Source organism: Lepisma saccharinum, chromosome 1, assembly GCF_977018435.1.
Source record: "Lepisma saccharinum chromosome 1, izLepSacc3.1, whole genome shotgun sequence".
NCBI classification, from domain to species: domain Eukaryota; kingdom Metazoa; phylum Arthropoda; class Insecta; order Zygentoma; family Lepismatidae; genus Lepisma; species Lepisma saccharinum.
Window position 1 is genome coordinate 127,187,992 of NC_139229.1, and position 13,333 is coordinate 127,201,324.

At 41.1% G+C, this 13,333-nt stretch overlaps 1 protein-coding gene across 1 annotated transcript; it reads left to right on the plus strand.

The window, feature by feature from the left end:
- Positions 1-8,257: 8,257 nt before the first annotated feature.
- On the plus strand, positions 8,258-13,146 carry LOC145988332 (tetratricopeptide repeat protein 19, mitochondrial-like). Its single transcript, XM_083123203.1, has 2 exons — positions 8,258-8,614; positions 12,335-13,146. Exons 1-2 carry the CDS (start codon positions 8,309-8,311, stop codon positions 13,100-13,102), a joined length of 1,074 nt encoding a protein of 357 aa, XP_082979329.1. The 5' UTR covers positions 8,258-8,308; the 3' UTR covers positions 13,103-13,146.
- Positions 13,147-13,333: the final 187 nt, after the last annotated feature.

The window sequence follows — 13,333 nt, forward strand, 5'->3', positions numbered from 1 at the left end:
CTGGTTTGTTCCGTGAAGATCGTCTGCTCCTTGCAGACAAAGCGCGTGCTGATGGATTCAAACTGCACTAGTTCGGAAAATGTATTATAATTTTAACAGATAGCGATATGAAGCAACATGCACAAGATGAGTATGCCTTTACCGTTCTTAGAATGTGATTAAAATGAGTAACAGTGTCCACAGTAGAGTTTATTTTTGCCATAAGGACATTCCTTCCGCTGACGCCATGCGGAAACTTTCTCTAAACAAAACGCTGCGCCTGCGCTTTCGCCTAGAGTGTCCCATAAGTCCGTAAAATAACTGGTTTCACCAGATTCACGAGCCCAGTTATTTTCGTTGAATGCGTTCGTTTCGTTAAGACTTTCGGAACGCTTTTAGCGATTACTTACACAAAAATGATTTAAGATTAGGTCCCTTAGGATTCTTCTAATAATAAACCTAAATGCTCTCGAAGTTAGGTAATGTTCTGTTAGTATTAAAATAATATCGCTAAATGCTTTCTAAAGAAAAAGGTTTTAAATTACCTGTACATTCATTCCCACTAATCATAAACTTGCATTTCTCTCATCTCAATCTGTTCTTAAGCTTTGTAGCATCCTCTTAGCAGACGAATTACGTGGCAGGAGCAAATTTGAAGCTTATTCTTACTGCTGACAAGTGCGTGGCAGCAGACTCGGCCATATTAAAACGACGCATTTAACACGGAGATATCCAATCTTTTCCAATGGGACGTAAATCTGTAGTTCAACCACTTCCCGATGATGGCGCTCAAATCACATATATTAAAATCATGGTTATAACATGGAGTTATCCAACCTTTTCCCATGGGATGTAAATAATCTATAGTTCAGGCATTTCCCGATGATGGCGCTGGGATCATATATAGAGCATTCCCTGACATTCGCTAGGAGACTCGGCGGCAAGCGGCCCGGCATCAGCGCTTGTCTTTTCCGGTGAACGGGTTCGCGACAGTCGCTAGAATCAGCTATTAAAATTACAGTTTTCATATTGTGTACTAAACTTGACTACAGAAGGCATTGAAAATGATGTCCTTCTGCTGTAACACATTACTGGCATCTCAGAAGGAAATTGGCATTTACACGTGAAAGTTCGTCTATTGTAATTCTCCCGATTTCTCGTACAATACTCTCTTTTAACTCGCGGATGGTGTGCGGATTGTCTTTGTATACTTTATTTTTTTAGATTTCCCCATTTTTCTTTCCACTTTATTCAGAACTGACCTTGTTACTCTAAACTTTTTACGAGGTTTAATATAGTGGTCCTATGTGGAACGGGAACACCAGGAAATTTCGTTGCAAAACGTCGTCGCACTTCTCCACAATTCCTCTTTCCGAAATACCACTCGACAAGATAAATCCTTTGTGGTAATGTAAACTTTTGTGGTGCCATATTAAGCCACAATCTTCAACACACGGACACGACACAACACAACTTCCGAGGGAGGATTATACTGGCGTCAGTCTGCAACGTCAACAGAAAGGGAAAGGGAGATGAGGCAGGGAGAGCGAAAAAACAGACTGTAGCGTGCGACTGTCGCGGACCCATTCACAGGGAAAGACAAGCGCTGAGGCAAGGCCGCTTGCCTCAGAGTCTCGTAGCGAATGTCAGGGAATGCTTTGTATATTAAAATCACGGTTTTAACATGGAGCTATCCAATATTTTCCCACGGGGTGTAAATAATCTATAGTTCAGCCATTTCCCGATGATCGCGCTGAAATCAAATATATTTTAATCACGCATTTAACATTGAAGTATTTAATGATTTCCCAAGGGAGGTGAGTAATGTGTAGTTCAGCAATTTTATGATGTTGGCTCTGGAATCGAATCAACTATAATAAAATCACTGTTTTAACATGGAATATCAAATCTTTTCCAAAGGGAGGTAAATAATATGTAGTTCAACAATTTCCCGGCGATGGCGCTGGAACGAAATATATTAAATTTACACTTTTAACGTGGAGGTATCCAACCTTTTGCCATGGGAGGCAAATCTGAGTTCAAGACTTACATTTCCATGCATTACAAGAACTTCAAACAATATCTGGCTGACTTTCGACTTGCATGACCGATTTCAAACAAGTGAGCAACAAGCGAACGAGTACAGTAAAATTATGTCATTTACTGCATGCTGCGGCCTCGATTGCTCGTTTCGAACTGCGCTAGGTGAAAAATTTAACAGATCTGGTGATGTCACTTCTCGTGACGTGCAGTGACGTCGACATTTGGGGCAGCCATCAGTGGAGGAGGTTGGTGTAGGTCATACCCCTCCCCCCCTTTAAGGTCCGGTATTCCTAAAAAAAAGAGCGTCAAAAACAGGAAAAGATTGCAAAATGATGAATGAGTACTAAAAAAAGTACATAAACTCCCACCCCCTTTCGAAAATGAAAGATGATTTGATTTGACTACTAAACCAGAGATCCCAGGTTCGAATCTTGGCTTGGTCATAGGTGTTCTTTGTGTGTGTGTGTGTGTGTGTGTGTGTGTGTGTGTGTGTGTGTGTGTCCCTTCATCAATTTTATCGTATCATCTTCCTGAATAGCCAAAAGTGGCGGGAATGCGGAGTGAAATTAACCCAATCAATCAATAATTTGATTTAATTTTTGTTACTTACCGTCGGTTTTTGTCACATTTCGTTAATTGCGAAGATGATACGATAAGATTAATGAAGGAACAAACACAAAAAACATCTATGCCCAGGTCGGGGTTCGAACCCGGAACTCCAGGTGTTGTAGCGCACTATGATAACCACTACCCCACGGTTGGTTGATTTGTTTGTCGATTTGGTGTTATAAGTCCACTTTATGCACAGAAGGACTAATCGGAACTGAGCCTATAGTTTAAAGTGGGATCCGAACTAATATGTGCCTCAATCGGGTACCGATCACGGACCACTTGTACTCACCCACGGAGGTCGGCCGACAACAAAGATGAGTGGAAAGATGAGTACATAGGTATCGGTAAAACAAACTGCATTTTTCCTCAGTGGTAATTTTCAATTGAATTTTTGAAACATCATCATCTTTGTATACGATTAACGATTTTTCCAATTTTTTTGCATTGCTCGATTTCCCTAATTTCTCCATCACACGATCTCGTTACTGAAGGATCCGGGCTCGAGCCCTGGCCTGTGCATGAGATGAGTGTTCCTTTGCATCCACCTTTCACCTGCTAAATTTAATCAAAGTTTATCTTCATGGCAGAAGGTAGGTAGAGTGATAGAAGAGCAACGCTTTAAAAAAAAATCCCTCCTAGTGCATCTACAGGGCACTGTGAAATCAGGAGTATAGAATTCTCAACGTATTAGAGGAGAGAACCCGGTAACAAAACACACTTTTTTGTAGTTTCTTCAATAATATTAATTTGGCTTTTTGAGTTCTGGGATACATTTTTCATTCCAAATTATTTCATTATTCAATGCAGAGTACAACACATAGGAGCAAGAAAATCACGCTCATCACGGGTTCGAATCACGGCCTGGATTGTTGTTTGTGAGGTCCCTTCATCAATTTCATCATATCATCACTCATCCTGATTTTCGCGATAACCAAATGGGGCAGAAGAGCGAAGTAAAATATACCAAACCAACAACAACAACAACAATATGAACGCGCGTTCTCTTGCCCAAATAAATACGTCCGTATTTATGATTGTTTAGCTTACCCATTTTTTTTATTGGAGACCAAGAGATTAGTATATTTAAATAAAACACTACTAAAACGAGAGCGAGAGGGAGCCTGAGCAAATATTTCTTATTTAATCATTATATGTAACATATTTGAAAAAAAGATAAAGAAATCATATGATATTATTGCATATAAGCACAACATTATTGTCTGCACATAATGCGTTTCCATTTCATAAATAATAAAACTACATCCCACATTATTAGGGTGACCATACACACACATTCAAAAAAGAGGACAGAGCATGGTGAAAAAGGAGGACAAAGTCATAAAAAGGAGGACACCGCAAAAAATGGCAACACATTTTGAAATTACTCATAATTTAATCAAAATTAAAAAAAACAAACTACCAACACTTTACTCACAGATAATTCTGATGATTTTTCAATAAATTCCTCCTACTTTTAAGCGACGAAAGCAATCTCCTAATCTATTGTTTAACATGACAATCATAACTAAGAATATCTATAGTTTGAAGCACAGAATTTTACTCTTCTTTCCAATTCTTGGATATTAGAATGCAATATCCCCATATGTGAATGAAAATGTTACAAGTAAGCTTCACTTTAACTTATTTCCAAAAAACGAATTTAAATTTTAGGTAGTTTAGATTGTGTCAGGAAATATGATTGTAATGCCAGGAATATTTTTGCAATCTTTCAACAGCAGGGGAAAGTGACAGTCACCTTACACTTTACCTCATATTCGTTTCTTCCATCCTGGATATTTTCTTGCAAGATCATTGATGAATTTACACTTTCGCTTCGTTATTTCATAAAAGTAAGTATGACTTAATAATCAAAATTCTCACTACGCTTTCTGTATAGATTTAGATTTATTTTCTTTCTGTGCGAGCCATAGGCTGTACGCACTACATAGTTTTGATTATTCTACAATATTTTGTTACATTTAGTTTTCTTTTAAGCTGTCTCTTACTTTCTCCCCTATATACACATTCTTCCCCTCCCTCAACAGTTCTTCTTCCGGTCTTTCTTCCTTCTTCGTCTCCCCACTTCTCTTTTTCTGCAGTCTCACAAAAACGCATACATTTTACTATACACACACTTACACTATAAAGATGGCTCGTCTGGAGCATGATCACTCATTTCGCTACCTTCTCTAATAGCTTTCCCCCGCCGTTCTCTTACTTCTCCCAGGTATTTCCCCACTTGCTGCCCCGCTTCCTTTATCTTTATTCTGTCGTCTACCACTTCTATCACCTCCCTCCCTGTTAGGTTTTTCATCCATTTGTCCCTTAGGTCACGTGTAGAAGGGCAGTTCAGTAGGATATGCTTGTCCGTCTCCTCCCCATCGCACAAAGGACATATTGTTTCCCCTGCTTCGTTTATCTTTCTTAGTTGTTTCCATCCCCCTAATCTGAACCATGCCAGCGCGCCTCTTTCATTTTTTCCACAACTTGGATATATTTCGCTTTCACCCTATTCTCTTACTCTTAGCTGTTCCCTGATTGAGGTCTTTGTCTGGCAGTCTGCTATTATTTCTTGTCTGTCTATGTCCAGTAACCTGTCTCTGATTTGATTTTCTGTTGAGATCCCCCCTTCCTCCCTCTTCCCATACCCAACCCATTCCGCTATTATATAAGATATTTTTCACTTCCAAACCCCAGCTGTAAACGTTTTCCTCCCTTGTCTGTATTTCCAAACATTGTCCCCTCAGCGTAGTTTGGCCCTCTTGTGATAATCACATTCGGTTTGTATGCCAATTATTGTGTTGTCCCCCATTAACCCCCATAGTTCTACTCCATAGTTTAATGTACCTAATACTATTGATGAATAGAGATTTTGAATGACCGGGAAAGACATTTGAGGTGCCTTATTTATTGTCCTTATGACTTGTTCTATTGCAAATTTTGTTTTAGTTTTTCTTGCCCTTATGTGGTGTGTCCAGCTCCCTGTCATGGAGAGTGTTGCCCCACGTATGTGAAGTTTTTAACCCGCTCGATTAAATCATCCCCGTATGTCCATGTCTCCTGTCTGCTAAATATGTAGCCATTTTTGAAAGCAATGATTTTTGTTTTTTTAATGTTTGCCTTCATTTTATATTTGATGCACCCCTCATATATGCTATCTTTGCCCCTTTGAAGACCCTCTATTGTCTCGGACAAGATGACTATGTCGTCTGCATACATAAGGACTGGTATACTTTGCACTCCTATACATGGGATAGAATTCTGGTCCATTATAATTTCTGTATAGAGTATATTTGACTCTAAAATGAACTCGCCGACCTCTGTGGCGGAGTGGTTAGCACACCGTGCCACAACGCCAGAGGTTCCGGGTTCGAATCCCAGCCTGACAATGAATATTCTTTGTGTGTCTCCCTTCATCAAAATCATCATATCATCGCTCATCCTCATCTTTGCGATTAGCCAAAAGAGGCAGAAAAGCGAATTAAAATAAACCATATCAATAAATCGAAAATTAACTGCTCAGATTACATGTGTTCAGAAGTCTCAGATTGCGAAGCAACGACTTAGAATAATACGTACTAATGACCAGGGTTGTTAAAGATTCAGGAACCCATAAATTCTAATACCATGTTGCGTATTGTTTTATTGAAAAAAGGTATTTTAATTGATCCTGAAAAAGGTTCCTAGACCGTATGTAAATTGATTCGGGAAAAAATGTTCCTGGATCGAATTTAAATTCATCCCGAAAAAAGGTTCCTGGACCGTAAAAAAATTCATCCGCAAAAAAGTTCCACCGAATTGAAATACTTTCCAGATAAAAAGATTTTTTACAGTCCAAAAACCCATTTACGCGTGCTGGTTTTCTCTCCGGGACAGGAATTGAATTTATTTTAAAATTCCTGGACCTTTAGCAACCCTGCTAATGACTGGGAGTGTGCGGGTCGGGACGGGAGAGAATCGCGATTTCCGGACCAAGCCGGGAAATTTTCGGGATAGGAAATGTTTAAAAATTTCCCGATGCTGTGGAAATCACGAATTTTACGTCACTGTCTTTTATTTTATTATTATTTCTTTTTTTACAATTTCCGAGAAGTGTCAAGGCACTTACAATGCAAGAAAACATCAAGAATGAACCACTTTTAAAAAGGACCAATTGAAAGTTCCTGACTGCTCGGGATCCTGAAAAGTCTGGAAATCATTCCTCGAAGTTGAGATCGGGACCAGAGATGTCCAGCCTCTGGAGGCTGGGCCTCATGAGGCCCAGACTCAGCCTCGGCCTCCACGACCATTGCGAGGCTGTGCGAGGCTGAGGCTGAGGCTGTGTGAGGCCAGATACCGAGTTGGAGTTCGGAGACTGAGGCCGACCTTCAACTCGGAGGCCGGGCCTCGCGAGGCCGAAGTCAAATGGCCATCTGGGAAATTCTTTTTACCGCTCTCGGTACCGGCTATTTTGGATCCCGCACACCTCCGCTAATGACTCAGTCGGGAGAGTGATCGTGTTCAACTCCCAGATGCTAGGTGAGCATTGCTCGAATACTTAACGCGTCCCAAGTGATACGATGATCGTTATGTGTGGAAGCATTGCATTATTGATGCAGCACATGTGCTATAGTCGATGCTAAACTCTTTCCAAAAAAGGAGGACATTTACCGATTTCTAAAAAATCCGCCCGGACGCCGGACAGACACCTAAAAAGGAGGACATGTCCGGATTAAAGAGAACGTCTGGTCACCCTACACATTATACATACATATTCTACAACGTGTAAAAAGTTGTGGTGTAAATACAGAGAACATAAGTACTGCAGATAATTTTCCCCTGAGTTCTTTAAAGGATTTAGAAATAAATCGAAGGAACCAATCCCCTATCTGTAAATAGACTAGGGGACTTGAAAGCACTGGCTTTCAACCATTGCAGCTGGGGGCGAGGAGGCAAGGGAGGTAGTGGCAGAAATCTTCCCTTTCCGTTCGGGCGGTCGTTTCTACCTGGAACTGGTGAGGCTGAGGAAGAGCGAGCTAGGCCTGCTTTGCCCTCGCAGATCGCACCGAGGGACGAGAAGCGCGTGAAAAGTGTTGCATATGAACTGTGGCTTTAACAAGACAATAAATATTCTGATTTGAAAATAATTATCGTGTGAGATTGATTGATCTATCTCTGCTAGACTAGCCCTACTCCTCAGTGCACTTCACTGATCACTTCTGACAAGACCATACATCAAGTGTGCTTTTAGTTTTGGTCTTCTCGGGCTACTCCTGAGGAAGCCGCGTGAAACATCCGGTGTAGCTAAGAACCTAAAAAGTTAACACATACGACATACCTAAGCTGGACTTAAGCTATTTAAGGATGAACAGTACGCAACAGTACCCCCAACTTTCCCATCCCCCCAGACACTTCATTACCTAAAAGTACTTTAGGAAGCACTGCTTAAAGCCGTTTATAGCGCATTCGAATATCTAGTTCCTTGAAAGTCATTTAGCTCCATTTAAAGTGCAATTTAGCTCTTCTATGCGTATCCGGCTTGGCAGCACTGTTTAGTGTTTTCGATTGTCATTTTCTTCAAATAAGGTCTTTCTTGGGATGTCGACGTTTTGTGGATAATGCTGGATTGAAATTAAGTTTAAAATGAACAGAAATTGAAAATGTGCCTATTTTATACATCGGTTCAACCTGTGCAATGGCCAATAACGTCAAAAGCTTGTTTAGTAATGCACGAAATGCTTCCAGGTTTTTAAATAGGAAACGTGTGGGCGACAAGCTATTTGATATTTGGGTTCGACAAGATCAAATCGTATGTAACTGGAAAGCATGTAGAAACTATATCCGAACGCTATTCAGTGAAACAAACGACAAGTTAGCGAATACCACACTTGCATGTAGTCTTCTAAGCAGCGCTGCACTCTTTGGTGGAATGGATGAAGAAGTAGTTGATGGAGAAAAGGAACTCATTCACACCATAGTATTGGCTCAATTATATTTCAAAGTAAGTTGCAATTGTCTTAGCCTTAGGGTAGGGTCATATTGGATCCGGTTTCGGCTGAACGTATACACTGGCATGTTATAACAAACAACACAATGTAAATAAATGTGGCGGTCACACTGGAGCCGAAGTACTCTGGCGTACAAGACCACGTATCACGGACCACTGATTCGAATCAATTAATTTTGTTCTTTACGGCCAAAGTGTAGTGCTGTGATTGACTTCTAGTTTATGTGCCGATAGTAGACAATAAAAAGTTTACGAACAGTGGGGTCGATTATGGGGACAGTGGGGAAAGTTGCCCCGGCATTTGTCACATAAGCCTTGCCTACCAAGAGAAAATAAACAGTCCTTGCCCCTCCGGTTTTGGCACCGAATCGCCGCTACTGTTTACGAACGTAGAATATTAGTAGATGATACTCGTGAATCAAGAACTATTATAATCGCGAGCCATAAAACTGTGATTTTACATTACATGGAAGTTGCAAAACACTAAGTTTTTCTTTATTGCAAATACGAACAGATAATAAAAATCTTCCAAAATCTCGTTAAGGCAACACTTTCACCCTCTTCAATAATATTGGAGCAAATACATTTTTCAATTAAACATTTTGCCGGTCCCCGTGGCGGAGTGAGTGGTAGCACATCGCGCTACGACGCTTGGGGTCCTGGGTTCGAATTCCGGCCTGGGTATGGGTGCATTGTGCAATATGTTCTATCTAGGCTAAAGATGGTTCGAACGTAGACAAAGAAACGGACAGCAATTCGCATACGATTACACTTGGAAATTAGGCTGCAGAGGCTGCAAATATCCCGAGGCATGGGACACGAAACTACTGGGTATGATTTGATGACCGGCAACACCCTGACCTCTCATTGCGAAAAGCCGACCTCCATGGCGTAGTGGTTAGCACAGCGCGCGACGACGTCAGGGGTTCGAATCCCGGAGTGGTCACGGGTGTTCTTTGTAAGTGTTCGTGGAAATTTGTATTTCCAGAGAAATATGCTATTAAAAATATCGAAAAGAAGCAACATATTTTGAAATTACTACAGCCCTTTGGTGCAGGGAGAACAACCCGCATTCAAGCACTGAAATGCTTCAACTAAGATTTTGGAAACTAAGATCACGTAAACGTACAGGGTGGCGCACCAAATGATCCACCATTTTGTTGTTGAATAAAAACTATATTATAAAGAATGTCTCAATGAAACATAAATGACACAAATGTTACACTTTGGAAAAACGTACTACTGAAATACATGCTCAATATGGCAACCTTTTTAGACTTTTAACCTCTGTCAAGCGAACACTAATATTTCCAATTACCCTACGGCACATGGGTTCCGTAATTTCACTGCAAGCCTGAACAATAAGTCTTCGCAGTTCCATTAAATCTTGAGGTTTTTTCCGAAAATCTTGTCCTTCAAAAAACCCCAAAGAAAATAATCACAGGGGTTGAGATCTGGGCTATATGTAGGCCAGGATTGTCCACCAGCGATACGATCAGGAAATCTGTTTGAAATTACACGAAAATTGAAAATGTCGTGCAAAAAATCCAGCACACTATTTGCTGTGTGTGGCCTTGCACCGTCTTGCATAAACCACTGCGTATTGAACAGTAAAGCTGTGGCAAGAAGCTATGGAATAAAACTATTGCGGAGCATGGTCAAGTAACGTTCACTGTTTACTGTCTCCTCAAAGAAAAAGGGTCCGATCAGACCATGACTGGAGATAGCGGCCCAGACCGTAACCTTCGGTGCATGGCTAACTTTTTCATGAAGCACTCGTGGATTCTCAGCTGCCCAAAAGCGCACATTTTGTTTGTTAACCACACCATCCAAATGGTGCGCATCGTCGGAGAACCACACGTTGTATAGTGTTGCATTGATACCCTCGGTCCAATTAGCGAAGGTTAATCTCTTCTGTTTCTATTCATTTGTGAGTTTTTGCACCACGGTAATCTTGTACGGATACATGTGGAGATCACTTTTAAAAATCCTTTGAACAGAACGTCTTGATATCCCAAGTTGTGTCGCTGCTTTTCTGGTCGATTTGCCAGGACTTCTCTGCACAGCGACGCGGGCGGCTTCAATATTCTCAGGCGAACGCACAGGTTTACGACGATCACGCTTTGATTCCAGTACTGTTCCTTCCACTAGAAACTTTTCATGCAGTTTGTGTATCGTTTTACTCGAGGGGGGCCACCGAGTTTGGAAATGTGCACGAAAGCGCCTCTGAGTCCCCACAATGCTCTTCGTTTCGGCGAAAAATAGCACAGTTGCTGATCGCTGTTCCGTCGTAAGTCCTCCTTTGTCCGCCATGTTGTATACTCTAGCCCCCTGGGGACAGGTGGATGCACTACGCTTCAGTTTTCATCACACGATATTTCCAATGACTACTGCAACTGCTGTTGGCACACATGACGTCATTCCTCATCTCAGATCTGAAGAAAACAAAAAACAAATGGTGGATCATATCGTGCGCCACCCTGTATAATATGTTAAACATTTCGTTAATCAGTAAAGTTAATAAAAACAAAGCATTCTTCAAAAGTGCCTCATGCACGGTGCAGATTTGAACATATTACGAGCACCTATGTTTTGTTTAACCATGATTTTTGTGTGAAAAATATGTTTACATGTACTAGAGGACTGTTTTTGTATTCAAAAGTAATAAAACAATTTTGACTATGAAATAAAACGATAAAATCGGTGGAGTGTTCAAATGTGCACCAGTCTCCTCTACTTGATAATGATTAACGCAAGTGTCTGAAATGAAACTGTATGTGTGAAATATAGTATAATTTTAGGCTGACATTTATTTTCCTGGGAACGGGCAATACCCCCCACCTCCATTCTCCGGATACCCTTGCTGTCGTTTAAAACCGCAGAAGGGAGGAAGCTATGCGCTTACGGTATACTCTATCCCGGGAATCTCTGGAGCAAGGCCGCGCATAACGGTACAGAATAGAGCGAAACGAATTAGTACACGCTGCTGCAAAGGCTCGTAACTTCAGCCGCGATTTCCCCTTCCACGCTATCCCGTTCCCTTGCAGTTGTTCATTGGTCGAGACCTCTCGATCCACTACTTGCGCAGACTTGCTTTCGTTCGGTTGCTCCAGAGATTCCCGGGACATAGTATAGGTTTGCCAACAAGGAGTGCGACGATCAGCAGTCTGAAACAAGTAAACAATGACAGCCGAACAAAATTCAACCGGCCCGTCAAATGGTAGTATACTATTGCAGATTTATAGCCTCTAAAAAGAAACACCTGGTATTAAATAAACATTGCAAAGGCAACAGAATATTCAAAGAGATGACTGACAGTTATACAGAGTAACTTTGATTTGATTTGCTTTATTTTACTTCGCTTTTTGTGCCACTTTTGGCTAATTTGCGAAGATGGGGATGAGTGATGATATGATGAAATTGATGAATGGACACTCACAAATAGCCATGCCCAGGCCAGGATTCGAATCCGGGACCCCTGGCGTCGTAGCGCGATGTGCTAACCACTCCGCTACAGGGGCCGACTTGTACAGAGTAGAGATCAAACTGTTGTACATAATAAAGGTTTGATATTGAATATAACTGAAAATTCAAACCTTGTGTTTATAATCGCCAAAGAAAAAGATTTAATCCTTATAGCAGGTTGCTCGATTCTCATTTATTATCTTGTCATCCCTACATGAAAATATATTACATATATTTGTCTGATTTTAGGATGGAAACTACAAAAGAGCCGAGCAGATCCTCCAGATGGCTTTAGAATATGCCAAAGAGAAAGAAATAGTAGCAGGGATAACTTACATACAAGACATGTTGGCAGGCATTGCGTTTCGTTCAGGTCATCTGGACAGAGCAGAGAAGCTCTTGGTGGATGTAATCGAGAGACTCACAAAGGAAAGAACACCAGAAAACGACAATTCCATCGTCAGCTTCTGCCTCAAGTTAACTAGGATGTACGACGCCATGCAGAATGACAAGATGGCGGAGGAAGGCTTCAAGTTCTGCAAGAAGATTCAACAAAAGAAGATGAGGAGAGGTGCTCATGACGAGGAGACGAGAGTACTGTGGGTCACCATAGTCTTCTGGTACGGCAGGCACCTCCTTGCTAAGAAGAGGTACGATGAAGCCGTTGAAAATATTGAGGAAGCCTATCAAATGGCACGAAGACTTAAAGGAATTCTTCCTGCACAGCTGATGGTTCTCCTGCATGATCTATCAGAGGCTTGTCTTGGAAAAGGAGACGTTGACGCTGCGATGAGGTATCTGCAAACAGCTTTAGTGTATGGGGATTCTTTCAACTACAAGGATTTGCCAATGGTTTACGTTAAATTGGGACTAGTATTTATGGAGAAGGAAATGTTTGCCCGTGCTAAGTTGTCTTGCATGGAAGGGGAGAGACTAGCGCAGATAGGCAAACACCCTACAGCGGAAACCGAAGCCAAAAAGTGCCTGGAGAAAGTGCAAAGTTTTAACTTCGCATGAAATTGAATCAGTCTTACTGCTTACTGTAAAACTTAATTATAAAATAAAAGAACATGTAAAATATTTGCCTTCGTTTTATGTACAGCCATTATCTGGAGAATTGGTGGGTATAGGGGATATTTACGGGATTGATAACTTCAGTATTATCGGATATTTACTGCCTAAATCACATTCTAATTTTCCAGCAAAATACAGGTGGAGAAAAGAAAAACTCTTGTTACCTGAATGGTG